Genomic DNA, 23,210 nt, shown 5'->3' with positions numbered 1-23,210 from the left:
ACTCGGTCAGTTTGTGATGTTCTTCATGACTGCAGCCACATCTCTCCATTCTCCTCCAGCCGGCATAACGCGGGCGGTAAATAGTCCCGTCTCCGACAGACAGCTCAGCGGCCACAAACACTGAGTTTGCAGTCAATGCCAACAGGGGGAAGGAGGGAATCAGAGGGGAAACTAAAGCAAACACGTTCTAGCTGGGACGGAAGTCCACACAAGGCTCTCTGAAAGAATCTAAAGCTAGCTGTTGGATTGTAAGTTACAATCAGAGTGTGCCCCATCTACAAGATGCACTGCAGCAACTCGCCAAGGCTTCTTCGGCAGCACCTCCCAAACCCGCGACCTCTACCGCCTAGAAGGACAAGGGCAGCAGACGCATGGGAACACCACCACCTCCACGTTCCCCTCCCAGTCACACACCATCCTGACTTGGAAATATATCGGCCGTTCCTTCATCGTCGCTGGGTCACAATCCTGGAACTCCCTCCCTAACAGCACTGTGGGAGCACCTTCACCACACGGACTGCAGCGGTTCAAGAAGGCGGCTCACCACCACCTTCTCAAGGGGTAATTAGGGATGGGCAATAAATGCCGGCCGTGCCAGCGATGCCCACATCCCAGGAACAAATAAACTGAAACTGGTCAACAACAGCAAATACTTATTGTATTAAGCGGGCCCCTTCAATCATTTCTTGGCCAAGAACATAAGAAATAGGAGCAGGAGTCGGCCATTCGGCCCCTCAAGCCTGCTCCGCCATTCAATAAGATCACGGCTGATCTGATCTTGGCCTCAACTCCACTTCCTTGCCAACTGCCCATAACCCTCGACTTCCTTAAGATCCATTTAGCTTTACGACCAACAGGCAGGACAATAGAAGAGATCAGCGCTTAAAAATATGAAGATTAGGCTAAAAGAAAATGGTGCTTTTTCTTTTACGGTATTGCAATGGTGCTATCAGTTGAACAGAACAGGGGGAAACCAAATGATGTGAAGTAAGTTTATTCAAAACAAAAAAATAATGCAAAAATTCTGAGTAAACAAAACGTGTACAAACATCAACGGCAACTGTCTCAACAGAGCAGAACAGAATACTATCGCCTTGGTCCTCCTCTCCCTCGGCCCCGTCCTCTTCCCCGGCCTCGACCTCTGCCCCTGCCGCGACCAGCAACTGGCGGATAAAACACAGAGATTAAATCAATTCAATGAAGTAAGGCCTGGATCATTATGACAATACAACTGCAGGGATAGTGAAATAGTCAGAGAGTAATATCCCACCAGCAGCTTCACAACAACATAAGAAATAGGAGGAGTCGGCCATTCGGCCCCTCGAGCCTGCTCCACCATTCAATAAGATCATGGCTGATCATTCACCTCAGTACCCCATTCCTGCTTTCTCTCCATACTCCTTGATCCCTTTAGCCGTAAGGGCCATATCTAACTCCCTCTTGAATATATCTAAAGAACTGGCCTCAACAACTTTGTGGTAGACAATTCCACAATTCTCTGAGTGAGTCCATAGGGGTCACAGTCTCAGGATAAGGGGTCGGCCATTTAGGACTGAGATGGGGAGGAATTTCTTCACTCAGAGGGGGGTGAATCTTTGGAATTCTCTGCCTCAGAGGGCTGTGGATGCTGAGTCGTTGAGTAGCGCAGCTTAAAGGGACATTGCTCACCACCACAATGGTTTAACCAATAGTGCCACACCAGCTGACATGACGAGTACCCTAACTATTAAAACTAAATGGGACCTTTGAACAAAATCATTGCTGCACCTGCTGAATGGAGTAATGATAGGATAGGTAACAATCCAACTGTGAGGTATTAAGTTACCTATGGAATAAGCAGTCGAACCCTCTGCAGCCAATTACATTGTAATTAGATTCATATCTGCACTTTTAGACTTTACAAGCACCAGCTACAGGTTATGGATGTTTCTGTTAACAGGACTCAAGACCAGTGCCCTGATATGTAGCCTCCCTTCGCGTAGTTCAAGAGCAGACTTCAAAAATGGAGTTCACATTTTGCTGGAGGCGCTGGAAGAACTCCGTCCTGACACTGGGGGTTACTTACCAACAGAAGTCGCCCGAAAGCCAATGTTTTATTATATACTCCTAAACTCATCAGCTCAAGTTGCTTGCCCCCAGCGACAGACCTGTACTTGCCCGATATACTGCTCAACCTACTCCCCTAAGGGCACAGTCCAAGTGTGAAAGGTCAATATTCATGAGAATTAGGAGCAGGAGTCGGCCATTCGGCCCCTCGAGCCTGCTCCGCCATTCAATAAGATCACGGCTGATCTTCGACCTCAACTCCACTTTCCCGCCCAATCCCCATATCCCTCGATTCCCCGAGAGTCCAAAAATCTACCGATCTCAGCCTTGAGTATACTCAACGACTCAGCATCCACAGCCCTCTGGGGCAGAGAATTCCAAAGATTCACCACCCTCTGAGTGAAGAAATTCCTCCTCATCTCAGTCCTAAATGGCCGACCCCTTATCCTGAGACTGTGACCCCTGGTTCTAGACTCCCCAGCCCGGGGGAAACATCCTCTCAGCATCTACCCTGTCAATCCCCCTCAGAATCTTGTATGTTTCAATAAATTGTATTGGTTGGCAATTTTCACACTTCAACTGGATAAAAGTACAAAAATGTCATACCCATTATTCTTGAATGAAATCCAAACATAAATATTATAGTACAATGGACCTTAAAGGTGCACTCGGAGCCAGTTATCATTACTTCAGCATACCCGGCAATGGTCGGAAACAGATTCTCAAACAAGTTAATGTCGAAGTTTGCCGACAGTGACTACAATTCAGGAGTGCTTCATCGGCTGTGAATCACTTTGGGAAGTCCCGAGGGGGTGAAAGGTACTACCTAAACCCGAGTTCGTCTCTCTTTCTAATAACCAAAAGGATGGTTTAAAATTTTTTTTAATCGTTTTTCAGCTCCGGGTAGTGGAACACACTTGCATTTCTGAGACCCAACGTTAGGAAACGTTCCCAAGTTATACACAACGTTACCGTTAAGCTGCGTGGACGGACGGACAGACTCCAGGGTCCCGCGCAGCTGATGTGCCGGTTTGTGAATTAAATTCAAAAAGCGCACGAGTAAAGTTTTGAACGGGCCGCGCAATGTTAAAGGAACTGCACAGCCAAAAGATCAATTTACAGGAAACATTAGTTGTAGATACAGCGCAGGTCAGATCTCACATGACAACACCAGCGGCTGGTTGGGGCCATAAAAGGAGCGGCAAGCGGCGTATCCCACGGCAAGGTACAGCGCGAGCCGGTGCAGGAGGGCGACGGCAGCGAAGAGTGACGTCGTCAAGGTCCAGGTCGGTGATTGGAGCGTGGGGCAGGTACAGCAGGAGCGGCGAGGTCGGGGCGAAGGAGCGGCGAGAGATTGTAGAGGGACGTGATCGGGGCCCAGGAGAGGCGAGAGTTCGGGGCCAGCCCACACTGCGATATGTGTGAGCACTAGGTCCGTGCAGCAGAGCTGGTCTCCAGTCGTCCTGGTTAACCCTTGCCACTAGACCAAGACCTCGCTCTGTCAAGCCCCGTGTGGTGGCTGGTGTGCAACGGTCACCCCACGTTAAAACAATCCACGCACAGGCATCTTCCACCCTTCAGGATGTAGTTCGGGATCTGGAATATTAGGTCCTTCACTGAAACACCTGTGAACTCATCCTTTTTTGGCCTGGAAGCAAGTCATCCTCGATACGAGGGACCGCCTGTGATGCAGGTCAGATGCAGTATAAAGCTTCAGCCAACCTCAGAACACCATCACAACACAAACCGAGAAACAAAATACTGCGGATGCTGGAATCTGAAATAAAAACAGAAAATGCTGAGAACCTCAGCGGGTCAGGCAGCGTCTGTGGAGAGAGAACATTTCGGGTCTGAACACCATTCCTTAGTGCTCCAGCATTATTTGCGCCTCCCGTAACCAGCCGACAATCGGTGCTGTCGACTCGAAGCCACTCGCGAGCTGGGGTCGGGCTGCTGCGCCATAGAAACATAGAAAATAGGAGCAGTAGTAGGCCATTCGGCCCCTCGAGCCTGCACCGCCATTCAATATGATCATGGCTGATCCTCTATCTCTACACCATATTCCCGCTTTTTCCCCATACCCCTTGATGCCTCTTGTGTCTAGAAATCTATCTACCTCCTTCTTAAATATATTCAGTGACTTGGCCTCCACAGCCTTCTGTGATAGAGAATTCCACAGGTTCACCGCCCTCTGAGTGAAAACATTTCTCCTCATCTCAGCCCTAAATTTCCTACCCCGTATCCTGAGACTGTGTCCCCTTGTTCTAGACTTCCCAGCCCCGGGGAAACATACTCTCCGCATCCAGTCTATCCAACCCCGTCAGAATTTTATACGTTTCAATGAGATCCCCTCTCATTCTTCTAAACTCCAGTGAATACAGGCCCAGTCGACCCAATCTCTCCTCATACGACAGTCCTGCCATCCCAGGAATCAGTCTGGTGAACCTTCGCTGCACTCCCTCTGTGGCAAGTATATCCTTCCTTAGGTAAGGAGACCAAAACTGCACACAATACTCCAGGTGTGGTCTCACCAAGGCCCTGTATAACACCGACTCTGCAAACCAGCCCATTATTAGTCCGAGCTGGATCGAGATGCAGACCCTGTCAGTAAGAGGAGGTTGCTGGCCGTGGATACATCAAACCATCGCAGCTAATTGCTGAGCCAAAGCCATACCTGCTTCTCGCTTTTTCGACTTGACTTTGGGCTCGACATCGACTAACAGCGTGTCCAGCGGTAAACTGTCTGGCAGAACAAAGTAACGAATGTTGTTCCCTCGGATACTCAGGGTCTCGAGCTGCACAGGCTCTCGGTTCTTTAACGTCATCTTCACAGCTTTCAGGTGAGTATTCATACTGACATCCACACCTAGAGGGGGAAAAAAACACAACAGGAAATCATTTGTGTCTCTGCAGCACGGTGTTTGAAGGTGGGGGGGGCCAGTCACCATCAGACAGCAGTCCCACTGCTCTGGGTCGAAGGACGAGTCGGCCATACAGCCCCTCGAGCCTGCTCCACCATTCAATAAGGTCATGGCTGATCCGATCATGGACTCAGCTCCATTTCCCCGCCCGCTCCCCATAACCCTTCACTTCCTTATCGTCCAAATTATAGACCGGTCAGCCTGACCTCACTAGTGGGTAAAATGATGAAATCAATTATTAAGGATGTCATAGCAGCGCATTTGGAAAATGGTGACATGATAGGTCCAAGTCAGCATGGATTTGTGAAAGGGAAATCATGCTTGACAAATCTTCTGGAATTTTTTGAGGATGTTTCCAGTAAAGTGGACAAAGGAGAACCAGTTGATGTGGTGTATTTGGACTTTCAGAAGGCTTTCGACAAGGTCCCACACAAGAGATTAATGTGCAAAGTTAAAGCACATGGGATTGGGGGTAGTGTGCTGAGGTGGATTGAGAACTGGTTGTCAGACAGGAAGCAAAGAGTAGGAGTAAATGGGTACTTTTCAGAATGGCAGGCAGTGACTAGTAGGGTACCGCAAGGTTCTGTGCTGGGGCCCCGGCTGTTTACACTGTACATTAATGATTTGGAGAGTATCTCCAAATTTGCGGATGACACTAAGTTGGGTGGCAGTGTGAGCTGCGAGGAGGATGCTATGAGGCTGCAGAGTGACTTGGATAGGTTAGGTGAGTGGGCAAGTGCATGGCAGATGAAGTATAATGTGGATAAATGTGAGGTTATCCACTTTGGTGGTAAAAACAGAGAGACAGACTATTATCTGAATGGTGACAGATTAGGAAAAGGGAAGGTGCAACGAGACCTGGGTGTCATGGTACATCAGTCATTGAAGGTTGGCATGCAGGTACAGCAGGCGGTTAAGAAAGCAAATGGCATGTTGGCCTTCATACCGAGGGGATTTGAGTACAGAGGCAGGGAGGTGTTGCTACAGTTGTACAGGGCCTTGGTGAGGCCACACCTGGAGTATTGTGTACAGTTTTGGTCTCCTAACTTGAGGAAGGACATTCTTGCTATTTAGGGAGTGCAGCGAAGATTCACCAGACTGATTCCCGGGATGGTGGGACTGACCTATCAAGAAAGACTGGATCAACTGGGCTTGTATTCACTGGAGTTCAGAAGAATGAGAGGGGACCTCATAGAAACGTTTAAAATTCTGACGGGTTTAGACAGGTTAGATGCAGGAAGAATGTTCCCAATGTTGGGAAAGTCCAGAACCAGGGATCACAGTCTAAGGATAAGGGCTAAGCCATTTAGGACCGAGATGAGGAGAAACTTCTTCACCCAGAGAGTGGTGAACCTGTGGAATTCTCTACCACAGAAAGTAGTTGAGGCCAATTCACTAAATATATTCAAAAGGGAGTTAGATGAAGTCCTTACTACTCGGGGGATCAAGGGTTATGGCGAGAAAGCAGGAAGGGGGTACTGAAGTTTCATGTTCAGCCATGAACTCATTGAATGGCGGTGCAGGCTAGAAGGGCTGAATGGCGCTCCTGCACCTAGTTTCTATGTTTCTAAAAGTGGACCTTCCTTAAACCAGTCCTAATTAGGATGTGTGTGGCCACCCTTCTTACTTTGCACATTCTTTGTGAGTTATCGACACGGCATCACCCAACTGCACTGGGAGGCAGGGATGGTGACCATGATCCTGTTCATGGCCCCCGGGCTGGGGAGTCTAGAACCAGGGGTCACAGTCTCAGGATAAGGGGTCGGCCATTTAGGACTGAGATGAGGAGGAATTTCTTCACTCAGAGGGTGGTGAATCGTTGGAATTCTCTGCCCCAGAGGGCTGTGGATGCTGAGTCGTTGAGTATATTCAAGGCTGAGATCGATAGATTTTTGGACTCTGGGGGAATCGAGGGATATGGGGATCGGGCGGGAAAGTGGAGTTGAGGTCGAAGATCAGCCGTGATCTTATTGAATGGCGGAGCAGGCTCGAGGGGCCGAATGGCCGACTCCTGCTCCTAATTCTTATGATATGCTGATTGGGTGAGATGAAGAGGGGAAGGAGAAGGCTCATTTGGAGCATAAACTCAAGCCGAATGGCCTGTTTCTGTGTTATAAATACTTTGTACACCAACGTTCTAGTGTTAACCACCCCAGATGGTGGGACGAGGCAGACAATTCAGGGGGGGTCCAAAGCCAGCCAAGCAAACTACCCACAGGACGAGAAGAAAAACTGACAAAACACCAAGACATGAAACATGTATAAACCGATGGATAATGCAGCATTTTATGTTTAACAACGCAATAAGATTTTCAGAGTGGTGTCAGAACACGAATCACCGGTTGAAAAATTTATTTCATAGATCACCAGAATGATTCCAGGAATGAAAAATTACATTTACGTAGATGGACTGGAAAAACTGGCCGGGGTTGTTCTCCTTGGAGCAGAGAAGATTGAGAGGAGATTTGATCGAGGTGTTCAAAATCATGAGGAGTCTGGACAGAGTAGATAGAGAGAAGCTGTTCCCATTGGTGGAAGGGTGGAGAACCAGAGGACACAGATTTAAGGCGATTGGCAGAAGAACCAAAGGCGACATGAGGAAAAACGTTTTTAGGCAGCGAGTGGTTAGGATCTGGAATGCGCTGCCTGAGAGGGTGGTGGAGGCAGACTCAATCGTGGCTTTCAAAAGGGAGTTGGATAAATACTTGGGAGAAAAAAATTGCAGGGATATCGGGAAAGGGCGGGGGAGTGGGACTGGCTGAGGTGCTCTTCAAAAGAGCGGGCGCGGACTGGATGGGCCGAATGGCAGCCTCCTGTGCTGTACGATTCTGTGATTGAAGCCAGGGCGGGGAGCGATGTCATTTCTCAGCAGTTTATTTACCTGTGATAGTCCCGTGTACCTGCGTCCCATTCTTCAGCTCAATGGTCACCGTCTCATGGCTCAGCTTCATCAAAAACCTGAAACGATATTCCCATCGCATCAGAAATTCGCCCACCAATCGCGCCGATACTTGTGATTAACCCAACAAGCTTTGCACTGCCCGTGTAATTCTGCCGGACCTCACACACTTGCGCGAAATATAAAGACGGCATTTTGATAAAACAGATTTGCATTGATATCAACTCTGGTGACACTCTGATGGTAACCGAAGATGTTTTTATAGAAGGGGTAGGAGGGGATAATGTGCATCAATATAACACAGTGGGGCAAGCGGAGCATGTCCCAGTGGGAGAACATTTGGGAAACCCAGATCACCAATGTTCCCCTCATTTTTTGGGAGTGCGCAGACCCATTCACAACCCCACACACCTAGCAGGGCCCCCCGGCAGGACCCCCAAACGCCCCCTCCGCGGGATCCCCCACTCCAGACCGCCTGCCCCCCCCCCCCCCCCCGCACCCGCGGGACCCCCCCAGATGCTCCCGCGGGACCCCCAGCCCCCGCTCCCCCCTGGCTCTGCGGGAACCTTGTGATCACTGTATCATTCAGTTTAGAGTCGTTGTAGGAAAGGACCAGGGACATTGCAATGTGAAAAGACTCAAGTGGAAGAGGGCTCATTTCAGGGAGTCGAGAAGGGATGGGGTCCTGCTGGGATGGAAACAAAGATGGAACGGGTAAAACAATAACAGACTGGGTAGCCAAATGAAAGGCCATGGGATTAAAGGGATGATTACAGCATGGATATAACATTGGCTGAGGGACAGGAAGCAGAGGGAGATATACAGTAGTGTTCCCCAGGGGGTCAGCATTAGGACCACTGCTTTATAAGATATATATTAATGACTTGGACTTGGGTATACAGGTTATAATTTCAAAGTTTGTAGATGACACAAAACTTGGAAATGAGGTTAGTGACAGACGTCAGTGGGGCAGAGACAGGCTGTTAGAATAAGCGGACACATGGCAGGTGAAATTTAACACAGCGGAGTATGAAGTGATTCATTCTCGTAGGAAGAATGAGAATATAAACTAAAGGGTACAATGTTAAAGGGGGTGCAGGAACAGCGAGACCTGGGCGTGTATGTGCACAGACCTTCGAAGGGGGCAGGTCAGGTTGAGAAGGTTGCTAAAAAGGCAAATATGGTCCATGGCTGTTTCGAGGCAGCGTCCAAGAGCAAGACTATTTGTTAAACATCGCTGGTTGGGCCTCAAGTGGAGGGTCATGTTCCATTCTGGGCAATGCACTTCAGGAAGGATGTGAAGGGGGCAGAGGAGATTTACCAGAATGCTACCAGGGATGAGCGACTTCATTTCTCTGTAGAGACTGGAGAAGCTGGGGTTGTTCTCCTTAGAGCAGAGACAGTTAAGGGGAAATTTGATAGAGACGTTCAAAATTATGAGAGGCTTTGATCGCGTTGATAGGGTCAGTAACCAGAGGACATAGATTTAAGATAATTGCAAAAAATCTAAGGGGGAGATAAGAAATGTTTTTACTCAGTGAGTTGTGATCGGGAACGCGCTGCCTGAAAGAGCGATGGGAGCAGATTCAATAGTGACTTTCAAACGGGAATTGGATAAATATTTATAAAGGAGTAATCTGCGGGGCTGTGGGGAAAGAGCGGGAGGAGTGGGACTAATCGGATCGCTCTTTCACAGAGCCAGTGCAGGCACGATGGGCAGAATGGCCTCCTCCTGTGCTATTCCCGTCTGTAACTTTCCGAGGCGCTGCTCCACCGGAGTGGGATGTGTTGGAAAACTGCGGGAGCACCGCTCACAATTGTACTTCTTCAGTTTTTGACAATGGGCTCAGACATCACAGGCAGAGCACCCGCCATTCTGCCAAACGTTAGCACGCAGGTACAGCAAGTGATCAGGAAGGCCAATGGAATGTTGGCCTTTATTGCAAGGGGGATGGAGTATAAAAGCAGAGAAGTCCTGCTACAGCTGTACAGGGTGTTGGTGAGGCCACACCTGGAGTACTGCGTACAGTTTTGGTCTCCGTATTTAAGGAAGGATATATTTGCTTTGGAGGCAGTTCAGAGAAGGTTCACTCGGTTGATTCCGGAGATGAGGGGGTTGACTTATGAGGAAAGCTTGAGTAGGTTGGGCCTCTACTCATTGGAATTCAGAAGAATGAGAGGTGATCTTATTGAAACATGTAAGATTATGAGGGATCTTGACAAGATAAATGCAGAGAGGATGTTTCCACTCATAGGGAAAACTAAAACTAGGGGACATAGTCTTAGAATAAGGGGCCGCCCATTTAAAACTGAGATGAGGAGGAATTTCTTCTCTCAGAGGGTTGTAAATCTGTGGAATTCTCTGCCCCAGAGAGCTGTGGAGGCTGGGTCATTGAAAATATTTAAGGCGGAGATAGACAGGTTTTTGAGCGATAAGGGAGTGAAGGGTTATGGGGAGCGGGCGGGGAAGTATAGCTGAGTCCATGATCAGATCAGCCGTGGTCATATTCAATGGCGGAGCAGGATTAGGCCATTTGGCCCCTCGAGCCTGGAGCAAGCGGAATGGCCACCTCCTGCTCCTATTTCCTATGTTCTGAAAGGGTCGCTAACGATGTGCAAAGCCTTGCCAGCAGTCGCCTGCAACTGTTTACATTTAGAAATTCGGGCAGTGACCACACATTCTGGGGACCTCTTCCTCCGCCAAGCAGGAGGGAAAGGCCCAAATATACAAACCTACCTTTAAAAAACATGCATTAACAAAAACAGTGAGAGATTTGACCAATGATCTCATTTAGAGCACATTATAACTGCACACCAGCATCTTTTTCACTTAGCCATGAGCGTCAGATTGGTGGCAAGTTTAGCTTTAGATCACTTATCATCACAGGCAGTCCCTCGGGATCGAGGGAGACTTGCTTCCACTCTTAAAGTGAGTTCTCAGGTGACTGAACAGTCCAATACGGGAATTACAGTCTCTGTCACAGGTGGGACAGACAGTGGTTGAGGGAAGGGGAGGGTGGGACTGGTTTGCCGCACGCTCCTTCCGCTGCCTGCGCTTGGTTTCTGCATGCTCTCGGCGACGAGACTCGAGGTGCTCAGCGCCCTCCCGGATGCACTTCCTCCACTTAGGGCAGTCTTTGGCCAGGGACTCCCAGGTGTCGGTGGGGATGTTGCACTTTATCAGGGAGGCTTTGAGGGTGTCCCTGTAACGTTTCCTCTGCCCACCTTTGGCTCGTTTGCCGTGAAGGAGTTCCGAGTAGAGCGCTTGCTTTGGGAGTCTCGTGTCGGGCATGGGGACAATGTGGCCTGCCCAGTGGAGCTGGTCGAGTGTGGTCAGTGCTTCGAATGCTGGGGATGTTGGCCTGGTCGAGGACGCTAACGTTGGTGCGTTTTGTCCTCCCAGGGGATTTGTCGGATCTTGAGGAGACATCGTTGGTGTCTTAAAAGTTGATCACTTATAGCAAGCGCCATTGGATTCTCAAGTGTATGTTACCTTATGAGGCCGTGCAGACCCCTCACCTCCAATCGCCCCAGCCCCCAAAACAGCTCCTGCATCCATCGGAGCAGGGAGTCTGCGATGAGGCGCCCACATTCACTTCTGACGAGGGGCCATCGACCTGAAACGTTAACTCGGTTTCTCTCTCCGCGGATGCTGCTTGACCTGCCGAGTGTTTTTCTGTTTTTAATGCCACACGGTAGCCGAGTGTAGACACCAACGTTGCCGTTAAGCTGCACAGCACTCCAGGGATCCCGCTCCGCGGCTATTCAAGGCAGAAACTCCGCGTGCATGGCATTTTGTGCCCCTTAAAGTGGCCGCACAGTGCCAAGGAAAATGAGGGTGAACATTGGAAGGCATCAAATTTTCTTGTGGCAGAAGCCACGTCCCTGCAACAATTTGCATTTATATAGAGTCTTTAACGCCGGTAAACGTACCACAGTGCATGACAAATTCGAGGTCTTGGTCCAGTGGCAAGGGTTAACCAGGACGACTGGAGACCAGCTCTGCTGCACGGGCCTAGTGCGCTCACATATCGCACAGTGTGGGCTGGGCCCGTGCTGCCCCCTGGGCACCGAACTCTCGACTCTCCTGGGCCCCGATCACATCGCCCCACAGTCTCTCACTGCTCCTGCACTGCCCACAGCAGGAGCGGCGAGAGACTGTGGAAAGAGGAGACATTAGGACACAGAACTACAGCCGAGATTGAAAGTTTAGTGCAGTGGAGAAGCCAAAATTACACTGCTCCAGAAGCTGTGCTGTTCCGATGCACAAACTGGTTCAGCAGTAACTACTAGTTATAATTAAACGTATTTAGCATTCTAAGCCAAGGTAGGCAGGCAACTGATGCACAAACATGCTGCTTCATAAAGTGGCAGCACCGGCGACCGCCTACATACCATTAAATATCAAAGAAAGACTTGCATTTCTATAGCGCCTTTCACGACCACCTGACGTCCCAAAGTGCTTTAAAGCCAATGAAGTACTTTTGAAGTGGAGTCACTGTTGTAATGTGAGAAACGCGGCAGCCAATTTGCGCACAGCAAGCTCCCACACACAGCAATGTGACAATGACCAGATAATCTGTTTTAGTGATGTTGATTGAGGGATAAATATTGGCCCCAGGACACCGGGGATAACTCCCCTGCTCTTCTTCAAAATAGTGCCGTGGGATCTTTTACATCCCCCTGAGAGAGCAGATGAAGCCTCGGTTTAATGTTTCAAATGCAGTGTTAGCCTAGATTTTTGTGCTCAAGTCTGACTCAGTGGGCATCACCCTCACCTCCGAGTCATGAAGGTTGTGGGTTCAAGTCCCACTCCAAGGACTTGAGCACAGAAATTTGGGTTAACACTCCCAGTGCAGTACTGAGGGAGCACCGCACTGTCAAAGGGAACTCCCCTGCTCTTCTTCAAAATAGTGCCATGGGATCTTTTACATCCCCGAGAGAGCAGATGGGGCCTCGGTTTAACGTCTCATCTGAGAGACGGCACCTCCGACAGTGCGGTGCTCCCTCAGTACTGCCCCTCCGACAGTGCGGCACTCCCTCAGTACTGCCCCTCCGACAGTGCGGCGCTCCCTCAGCACTGCCCCTCCGACAGTGCGGCACTCCCTCAGTACTGCCCCTCCGACAGTGCGGCACTCCCTCAGTACTGCCCCTCCGACAGTGCGGCGCTCGTTCAGGGGTAAGCCATTTAGGACCGAGATGAGGAGAAACTTCTTCACCCAGAGAGTGGTGAACCTGTGGAATTCTCTACCACAGAAAGTAGTTGAGGCCAATTCACTAAATATATTCAAAAAGGAGTTAGATGAAGTCCTTACTACTCGGGGGATCAAGGGGTATGGCGAGAAAGCAGGAAGGGGGTACTGAAGTTGCATGTTCAGCCATGAACTCATTGAATGGCGGTGCAGGCTCGAAGGGCCGAATGGCCTACTCCTGCACCTATTTTCTATGTTGCTCCCCGGTGTCCTGGGGCCAATATTTATCCCTCAATCAACGTCACTAAAACAGATTATCTGGTCATTATCACATTGCTGTGTGTGGGAGCTTGCTGGGCGCAAATTGGCTGCTGCGTTTCCCACATTACAACAGTGACTACACTTCACAAAGTACTTCATTGGCTGTAAAGTGCTTTGGGACGTCCGGTGGCTGTGATGGGCGCTATGGAAATGCAAGTCTTTCTTTCTTCAGGTCTCTGCAGGAGGAACAAAGGGAGACAAGGTTATTCTCTGTTTTTTCTGGTGCACTAACTGTTCCCGGTGGGGTTGGGGGGTTACTGCGGCCCGGGGGATGGAGCACCTTCACCCCCAGGCCCGGGGCCTACAGCGGGCTCGCAGTCAGCACCTGGCGCCGGAGCCTGACGCTAGGCCCCGGCAAGCATCCCCGGGGCCCCCGCCAGCCCCCATCGCCGCTCCCCCCGCAACTCGGCCCGGCATCAGAGAGCGCGGGCCCGGGGCCGCGCTTCCCCGCTCCCGAGCGGCTCCACTTACCGCACCAGCTTCATGATGGCGGCGGATGGTCTCCCCGGGAGCCGCGGAAGACTGAGGAGGGGAAAGCGCTCGGCCCGCCTGGGTACCGAGCATGCGCGGAGTGCCGGCGCTCGGCCCGCCTGGGTACCGAGCATGCGCGGAGTGCCGGCGCTCGGCCCGCCTGGGTACCGAGCATGCGCAGAATGCCGGCGGGCCCCCCCCCCCCCACACCACCGCCGAGCATGCGCGGATACCCAATGGCACCAGCCCCCACAGCGCCCCCTACCGCGCCCTCGCAACCCTACAAAAAGTTTAAAAAAAGGACTGACTTGCATTTCTGTAGCGCCTTCACAACTTCAAGATATCTCACACTGCTCTACAGTCAATGAAGTGCCTTTTGAACTGTTGTAATGCAAGAAATGTAGTAGCCAATTTGTTCGCAGTAAGCTCCCACAAACTGCAACCTGATAATGACCAAATAACCTGTTTTTAGTGATGTTGGTTGAGGGATAAATATTGGCCCAGGACCCCGGGGACAACTCCCCCGCTCTTCAAAATAGTGCCATGGGAACCTTTTCGTACATCCGCAAAGCCTCGGTTTAACGTCTCATCCGAAAGAGGTCAGCTCTCCCTCAGTACTGCCCCTCCGACAGTGCAGCACTCCCTCAGTACTGCCCCTCCGACAGTGCGGCGCTCCCTCAGTACTGCCCCTCCGACAGTGCGGCGCTCCCTCAATACTACCCCTCCAACAGTGCAGGGCTCCCTCAATACTTCCTCTCTGACAGTGCAGCGTTCCCTCAGTACTGCCCCTCCGACAGTGCGGCACTCCCTCAGTACTGCACTGGGAGTGTCAGCCTAGATTTTTGTGCTGAAGTCCCTGGAGTGGGACTTGAACCCACAACCTTCTGACTCGGAGGCGAGGGTGCTGCCCACTGAGCTACGGCTGACACTGCAAGCTTTAAAGGAAATCCAGAATTGCTGTCTCCGTTCCAACATTACATAGAATTTAAGTATAAGAAATAGGCATTTTTTTAATCATTCCTGGGATGTGGGTGTCGCTGGCAAGGCCGGCATTTATTGCCCATCCCTAACTGCCCCTTGAGAAGGTGGTGGTGAGCCGCCGCCTTGAACCGCTGCAGTCCGTGTGGTGAAGGTGCTCCCACAGTGCTGTTAGGGAGGGAGTTCCAGGATTGTGACCCAGCGACGATGAAGGAACGGCCGATATATTTCCCAGTCGGGATGGTGTGTGACTGGGAGGGGAACGTGGAGGTGGTGGTGTTCCCATGCGCCTGCTGCCCTTGTCCTTCTAGGTGGTAGAGGTCGTGGGTTTGGGAGGTGCTGCCGAAGAAGCCTTGGCGAGTTGCTGCAGTGCATCTTGTAGATGGGGCACACTGCAGCCAGGGGGCGCCGGTGGTGGAGGGAGTGAGTGTTGAAGGTGGTGGATGGGGGGCCGATCAAGCGGCTGCTTTGTCCTGGATGGTGTCGAGCTTCTTGAGTGTTGTTGGAGCTGCACTCATCCAGGCAAGTGGAGAGTGTTCCATCACACTCCTGACTTGTGCCTTGTAGATGGTGGAAAGGCTTTGGGGAGTCAGGAGGTGAGAGATTTGCCGCAGAATACCCAGCCTCTGACCCGCTCTTGTAGCCACAGTATTTGTGTGTCTGGTCCAGTTAAGTTTCTGGTCAATGGTGACCCCCAGGATGTTGATGGTGGGGATTCGGTGATGGTAATGCTGTTAAATGTCAAGGGGAGGTGGTTAGACTCTCGCGTTTTGGAGATGGTCATTGCCTGTCACTTGTGTGACACGAATTATCAGCCCAAGCCTGAATGTCATTCAGGTCTTGCTATATGCAGGCATGGATTGCTTCATTATCTGAGGAGTTGCGAATGGAACTGTACAATCATCAGTGAACATCCCCACTTCTGACCTTATGATGGAGGGAAGGTCATTAATGACACAGCTGAAGATGGATGGTTGTAGTGGTTTGGTACAATGGAGTGACTTGCTGAGCCATTTCAGAGGGCTGTTAAGTCAACCCAGTGATGTGGGTCTGGAGTCACATATGGGCCAGACCAGGTAAGGGCGGCAGATTTCCTTCCCTGAAGAACATTGGTGAACCAGACGGGGTTTTACGATAATCCGGTAGTTTCATGGTCACCATTACTGATACTAGCTTATTAAATGAATTGAATTTAAATTCCCCAGCTTCCATGGTGAGATTTGAACTCGCGTCTCTGGACCATTAGTGCAGGGCTGTGAATGGCGAGTCCTGAAACAGAAGCAGCGTACCAACATGCTGAGTTCAAGTCTGCATTAGGGGATGGAGTATAAAAGCAGGGAAGTCTTGCTACAGTTATACAGGGTATTGGTGAGGCCACACCTGGAATACTGCGTGCAGTTTTGGGTTCCATATTTACGAAAGGATATACTTGCTTTGGAGGCAGTTCAGAGAAGGTTCACTCGGTTGATTCCAGAGATGAGGGGATTGACTTATGAGGAAAGGTTGAGTAGGTTGGGCCTCTACTCATTGGAACTCAGAAGAATGAGAGGTGATCTTATCGAAACGTATAAGATTATGAGGGGGCTTGACAAGGTGGATGCAGAGAGGATGTTTTCACTGATGGGGGAGACTAGAACTAGAGGACATGATCTTAGAATAAGGGGCCGCCCATTTAAAACTGAGATGAGGAGAAATTTATTCTCAGAGGGTTGTAAATCTGTGGAATTCGCTGCCTCAGAGAGCTGTGGAAGCCGGGACATTGTACATCTCTGTCTTAAATTTATTCAGTTTCTTAAACGATAAGGGATAAAGGGTTATGGGGAGCGGGCAGGGAAATGGAGCTGAGTCCATGATCAGATCAGCCATGATCTTATTAAGTGGCGGAGCAGGCTCGAGGGGCCGTATGGCCTACTCCTGCTCCTATTTCTTACTTAGAAGATGAGAAGGGGGATTTAATAATGGGAAATGTGGAAATGGCTGAGAACTTAAACAATTATTTTGCTTTGGTCTTCAAAGTGGAAGACACAAAAACCATGCCAAAAATTGCTAGTCACGGGAATGTGGGAAGGGAGGACCTTGAGAAAATTCATTATCACTAGGGGGATAGTGCTGGACAGACAGACGGGACTCAAGGTAGACAAGTCCCCTGGTCCTGATGAAATGCATCCCAGGGTATTAAAAGAGATGGCGGAAGTTATAGCAGATGCATTCGTTATAATCTACCAAAATTCTCTGGACTCTGGGGAGGTACCAGCGGATTGGAAAGCAGCTAATGTAACGCCTCTGTTTAAAAAAGGGGGCAGGCAAAAGGCAGGTAACTATAGGCCGGTTAGTTTAACATCTGTAGTGGGGAAAATGCTTGAAGCCATCATTAAGGAAGAAATAGCGGGACATCTAGATAGGAATAGTGCAATCAAGCAGACGCAACATGGATTCATGAAGGGGAAATCATGTTTAACTAATTTACTGGAATTCTTTGATATAACGAGCATGGTGGATAGAGGTGTACCGATAGATGTGGTGTATTTAGATTTCCAAAAAGCATTCGATAAGGTAACAAAAGGTTACTGCAGAAGATAAAGGTACATGGAGTCAGAGGAAATGTATTAGCATGGATAGAGAATTGGCTGGTGAACAGAAAGCAGAGAGTCGGGATAAATGGGTCCTTTTCGGGTTGGAAATCGGTGGTTAGTGGTGTGCCACAGGGATCGGTGCTGGGACCACAACTGTTTACAATATACATAGATGACCTGGAAGAGGGGACAGAGTGTAGTGTAACAAAATTTGCAGATGACACAAAGATTAGTGGGAAAGCGGGTTGTGTAGAGGACAGAGAGGCTGCAAAGAGATTTAGATAGGTTAAGCGAATGGGCTAAGGTTTGGCAGATGGAATACAATGTCGGAAAATGTGAGGTCATCCACCTTGGGGAAAAAAAACAGTAAAAGGGAATATTATTTGAATGGGGAGAAATTATAACATGCTGCGGTGCAGAGGGACCTGGGGGTTGAATCCCAAAAAGTTAGTTTGCAGGTGCAGCAGGTAATCAGGAAGGTGAATGGAATGTTGGCCTTCATTGCGAGAGGGATGGAGTATAAAAGCAGGGAGGTCCTGCTGCAACTGTACAGGGTATTGGTGAGGCCGCACCTGGAGTACTGCATGCAGTTTTGGTCACCTTACTTAAGGAAGGATATACTAGCTTTGGAGAGGGTACAGAGACAATTCACTCGGCTGATTCCGGAGATGAGAGGGTTACCTTATGATGATAGATTGAGTCGACTGGATCTTTACTCGTTGGAGTTCAGAAGGATGAGGGGTGATCTTATAGAAACATTTAAAATCATGAAAGGGATAGACAAGTTAGAGGCAGAGAGGTTGTTTCCACTGGTCGGGGAGACTAGAACTAGGGGGCACAGCCTCAAAATACGGGGGAGCCAATTTAAAACCGAGTTGAGAAGGAATTTCTTCTCCCAGAGGGTTGTGAATCTGTGGAATTCTCTGCCCAAGGAAGCAGTTGAGGCTAGCTCATTGAATGTATTCAAGTCACAGATAGATAGATTTTTAAACAATAAGGGAATTAAGGGTTACGGGGAGCGGGCGGGTAAGTGGAGCTGAGTCCACGGCCAGATCAGCCATGATCTCGTTGAATGGCGGAGCAGGTTCGAGGGGCTAGATGGCCTACTCCTGTTCCTAATTCTTATGTTCTTATGTATTGTGAGCAAGACCGCAGAGGTTCAACAAAAAAACACTTCACAAAAATCTTCATTCTTATTTGGATTTTATTTGTTATTCCAAAAAGGAACACGGAAACAGAACACAGCGCCGGGCGACAATGGAATGGAAATAGTTAGAAAACTGATCACAGTTCCACTTGTATAAATAGGAACAATTCCCACATCACCCCGCACCCCCCACCCCCTACTACAGTTATCAGTAAGTGTCTGACCTAATTTCTTACAACAGATTTCTCAGGGTTCAATTCTGAAAGACGACTCTTGTTCTCAATTTGCAAAGTACACTGATTGAATCACCCTCCACCTCAATGATTGCACAACTATTTAAAGGCATTTTGCAAATTTGTTGCCCCACAAGTTGCAGTCCCGTTTTGCACATCTCCGACAGAGATGTGTGCAGTCAAATGGTCGACAGCATCCAATGCAACTTATTAACGATTTACAGATGTAGTCAAACGTGTATTTAAAACAAAAGACACATGAACAAATAAACCAGGCACTGTTTGGGGAATAAAAAGGTGAATCTGAATGCATTATTCGGCTAAGAGGAACGAACATATAAACCATTCCATCATGAATATTTCAACAGTTAACGCTTATATATTATCATTCTTAATGTAAAGTAGAAGAGGCGCTCACAGAAATGTATGTCGAGAGGGTCTCCTGTTACCAAGCGAGATCATCTCTCTCTCTCTCGAAGAGCAGATTTGAACACTTCGATGATGATATTATACAGTAATTAGTGTGAAGAAAATAGCAAGAACACAATAGGAGGAAACAAGATATACAGTCGATTCTGTAACATAATACAAATTCCATATTCGTCTAAAACTCACTGTACAGTTTTGCAGGTAAATTACAGCACCCCCTACCTTGAAAGCTATAGTTGTCGCAGATATCGACCTTTCGCACTAAAGCAGCAGCTCTTTAAACACCGGACAGGATGAACTGAGGTCATGCTGCAAGTTGCCTTGCAAAATTTGTTAAAAATTTTTATACAAAACTTTTGAATTCGACAACTTGGAAGGTCGGGAAGCAACGAACTCATTTCTGCGAATGGGCTACTGCTGCGGTGCGATTTCATGATATATATATATACAAACAAGCCGAGTGGAAAAAGGAAGAAAGTGCGTCTCTTGCATTGCGAGCGGACACCCTGTACGGAACAATAGAGTTTGCTTTACACTTTTGGACATCGAATCGGACCATCGGAAGATCGCACACGGACAGGAATATTTTTTTTGTTCTTAAAATCGTCCGGAATGACAAAGGAAGAGAAAGTTTATCAGGGCTAAGGCTGAACGATGAGTCTCCGACTGCGGTTCGTAACCACTGGACACGGGGAAGGGAACCCAGTGTGTGGAAAGCAGATCAGAAGATCCTCCAGATGGGTGCAGAATCTTGGCAACCGAGCTGCTTTCCACAGGCACAAATTCAGTCCATCTTTTCCTTCTGGACCAGCTTCGGCACATCGACAAACTCCTTGCCGTTGAAGAGTATGATGGCAGCGGTCCCAAAGCTGGCACTGCCCCAGAACAGCACGTAGGCCAAGGTCTCAGTCCACGTGTCGCCTAGCGTCAGGTCCACAAAAACAGAACAGTCCCATGGTTAATGCCCGGCATGGTAGAATAAACAGCAACAAGACCTTTTATTTATATAGCGCCTGTAACGTAGCAAAACGTCCCAAGGTGCTTCGCAGGAGTGTTTTAAGACAAAACAGATAAATCGGACACCGAGCCACATAAGAAATGACGGCAGATGACCAAAAGCTTGTTTAAAGAGGTAGGTTTTAACATAGAAATTTACATAGAAACATAGAAAATAGGTGCAGAAGTAGGCCATTCAGCCCTTCGAGCCTGCACCGCCATTCAATGAGTTCATGGCTGATCATTCCCTCAGTACCCCTTTCCTGCTTTCTCTCCATACCCCTTGATCCCTTTAGCCGGAAGGGCCATATCTAGCTTCCTCTTGGATATATCTAATGAACTGGCCTCAATAACTTTCTGTGATAAGAGAATTCCACAGGTTCACAATTCTCTGAGTGAAGAAGTTTCTCCTCATCTCGGTCCTAAATGGCCTACCCCTTATCCTTAGACTGTGACCCCTGGTTCTGGACTTCCCCAACATCGGGAACATTCTTCCTGCATCTAACCTGTTCAGTCCCGTCAGAATTTTATATGTTTCTATGAGATCCCCTCTCATTCTTCTAAATTCCAGTGAATACAGGCCTAGTCAATCCAGTCTTTCTTCATGTCAGTCCTGCCATCCCGGGAATCAGTCTGGTGAACCTTCGCTGCACTCCCTCAATAGCAAGAATGTCCTTCCTCAGATTAGGAGACCAAAACTGCACACAATATTCCAGGTGAGGCCTCACCAAGGCCCTGTACAACTGCAGTAAGACCTCCCTGCTCCTATACTCAAATCCCCTAGCTATAAAGGCCAACATGCCATTTGCCTTCACCGCCTGCTGTACCTGCATGCCAACTTTCAATGACTGATGTACCATGACACCCAGGTCTCGTTGCACCTCCCCCTTTCCTAATCTGTCACCATTCAGATAATATTCTGCCTTCCTGTTTTTGCCACCAAAGTGGATAACCTCACATTTATCCACATTATACTGCATCTGCCATACATTTGCCCACTCACCTAACCTGTCCAAGTCACCCTGCAGCCTCTTAGCATCCTCCTCACAGCTCACACTGCCACTCAGCTTAGTGTCATCTGCAAACTTGGAGATATTACACTCAATTCCTTCATCCAAATCATTAATGTATGTTGTAAATAGCTGGGGTCCCAGCACTGAACCTTGCGGTACCCCACTAGTCACTGCATGCCATTCTGAAAAGGACCCATTTATCCTGACTCTCTGCTTCCTGTCTGCCAACCAGTTCTCTATCCATGTCAGTACATTACCCCCAATACCATGTGCTTTAATTTTGCACACCAATCTCTTGTGTGGGACCTTGTCAAAAGCCTTTTGAAAGTCCAAATACACCACATCCACTGGTTCTCCCTTGTCCACTCTACTAGTTACATCCTCAAAAAATTATAGATTTGTCAAGCATGATTTCCCTTTCATTTAGAATCAGTCTCTGGCTGAAAAGCAGTTTTTAAAGGCTGTTCCTTTAACCAGTGGAGAGATATATTGCTCCAGTTTTTCCCAAGCGATTTCGAAGAATTCTAGACGAGACTACGGACACGTTCTTCCGGCCCAGCCAGAAGGTACAAAGTTCTCGAAAAGAGGGGGCATAGATTGAAAGTAATTGGGGGGAGGTTTAGAGGGGATTTGAGGGGAAATGTCTTCACCCAGAGGGCGGTGGGGGTCTGGAACTCACGGCCTGAAAGGGTGGTAGAGGCAGAAACCCTCACCGCATTTAAAAAGTATTTGGATGTGCACCTGAAGTGCCGTAACCTACAGGGCTACGGACCGAGAGCGGGAAAGTGGGATTAGGCCGGGTAGCTCTTTGTCGGCCGGCGGGGACACGATGGGCCGAATGGCCTCCTGTGCCGTACATCTCTACGATTCTATACACTAACTTCGCAGCAGCATTGCAAAAGCCTGAATTTTAGATGTTATGCGCTAGACACAATTGTTTAATTCAAGCTGAATCCCAAAATGCAGAAAAGTAGTAAGATCCGTGTTGCTTCTATCTTCTCATTTCACTTACCAGCCATAAGTAGACAGATGATGCACATCGAGAAAGCCACAACCATGATTATAGGCAGCTGTGAAAGAACAAAAGTGCAAATATACTTCACCACAATCAACAGTTTTCCTGCACAGGTTTCTTCAAATACTAATGCTAAATTTACAATATTCCGAGCCCCTCAGGAATGTCTCCAGTTAGTACATGAGAATCAGGAGCAGGAGTCGGCCATTCGGCCCCTCGAGCCTGCTCCGTCATTCAATAAGATCACGGCTGATCTTCGACCTCAACTCCACTTTCCCACCCGATCCTCATATCCCTCGATTCCCCGAGAGTCCAAAAATCTATCGATCTCAGCCTTGAATATACTCAACGACTCAGCATCCACAGCCCTCTGGGGCAGAGAATTCCAAAGATTCACCACCCTCTGAGTGAAGAAATTCCTCCTCATCTCAGTCCTAAATGGCCGACCCCTTATCCTGAGACTGTGACCCCTGGTTCTAGACTCTCCAGCCCGGGGGAAACATCCTCTCAGCATCTACCCTGTCAATCCCTTTAAGAACTTTATATATTTCAATTAGATCACCTCTCTTTCTTCTAAACTCTCGGGAATATAGGGCTGGTGTACTCAATCTCAAGTTGATGCTTGGAAATGATCAGTGTAAATAATTCCAGCGCGACTGCAGCCGCAGTGACCTTTAGAGAGCGCAGTACTAACTGTCTGGGTTCAAGACTTATTGAGGCAACCTTATTTACTAAGTCTTCCTCAAAATGGTAACAGAATTACCTGCAGTTAGCTCTTCATCCCCAGCCTTTGATTCTGATCATCATACCTCCTGTGCAACCGTTAAAGCTTGTGGCAGATCAGGACTGCCATGCACCCCAGCACATAATGAACAAACCGCCATTAATTGACAGGTTGAAGTTCTTCAGCAGAAGCAATTAAATACGGTGATAATTATGAGGGGCCTAAATAGAGTGGATGGGAATGACCTGTATC

General features: G+C 48.8%; 2 protein-coding genes across 2 annotated transcripts in view; both read right to left on the bottom strand.

Annotated features, from left to right (window-relative positions):
• Positions 1–978: 978 nt before the first annotated feature.
• snrpd1 (small nuclear ribonucleoprotein D1 polypeptide) lies at positions 979–13,957 on the bottom strand. Its single transcript, XM_070879776.1, has 4 exons — positions 13,851–13,957; positions 7,849–7,925; positions 4,721–4,912; positions 979–1,163 (listed from the first exon to the last, which is right to left on the bottom strand). The coding sequence occupies exons 1-4, from the start codon at positions 13,862–13,864 to the stop codon at positions 1,087–1,089; spliced, it is 360 nt and encodes a 119-aa protein (XP_070735877.1). The 5' UTR covers positions 13,865–13,957; the 3' UTR covers positions 979–1,086.
• A 4,630-nt stretch (positions 13,958–18,587) lies between these two features.
• The window catches only part of sacm1lb (SAC1 like phosphatidylinositide phosphatase b), an 88,596-nt gene continuing 83,973 nt past the window's right edge, over positions 18,588–23,210 (bottom strand). The window contains exons 19-20 of the mRNA XM_070880320.1: positions 22,232–22,289; positions 18,588–20,131 (exon numbers count right to left, since the gene is read on the bottom strand). Coding sequence (XP_070736421.1) covers positions 19,995–20,131; positions 22,232–22,289 — 195 coding nt within the window. The 3' untranslated portion in view covers positions 18,588–19,994. The remainder of the gene's footprint in view (positions 20,132–22,231; positions 22,290–23,210) is intronic.

The sequence above is a fragment of the Pristiophorus japonicus genome, chromosome 5, assembly GCF_044704955.1.
Source record: "Pristiophorus japonicus isolate sPriJap1 chromosome 5, sPriJap1.hap1, whole genome shotgun sequence".
NCBI classification, from domain to species: domain Eukaryota; kingdom Metazoa; phylum Chordata; class Chondrichthyes; family Pristiophoridae; genus Pristiophorus; species Pristiophorus japonicus.
This window is presented reverse-complemented; position numbering and strand designations above follow the sequence as displayed.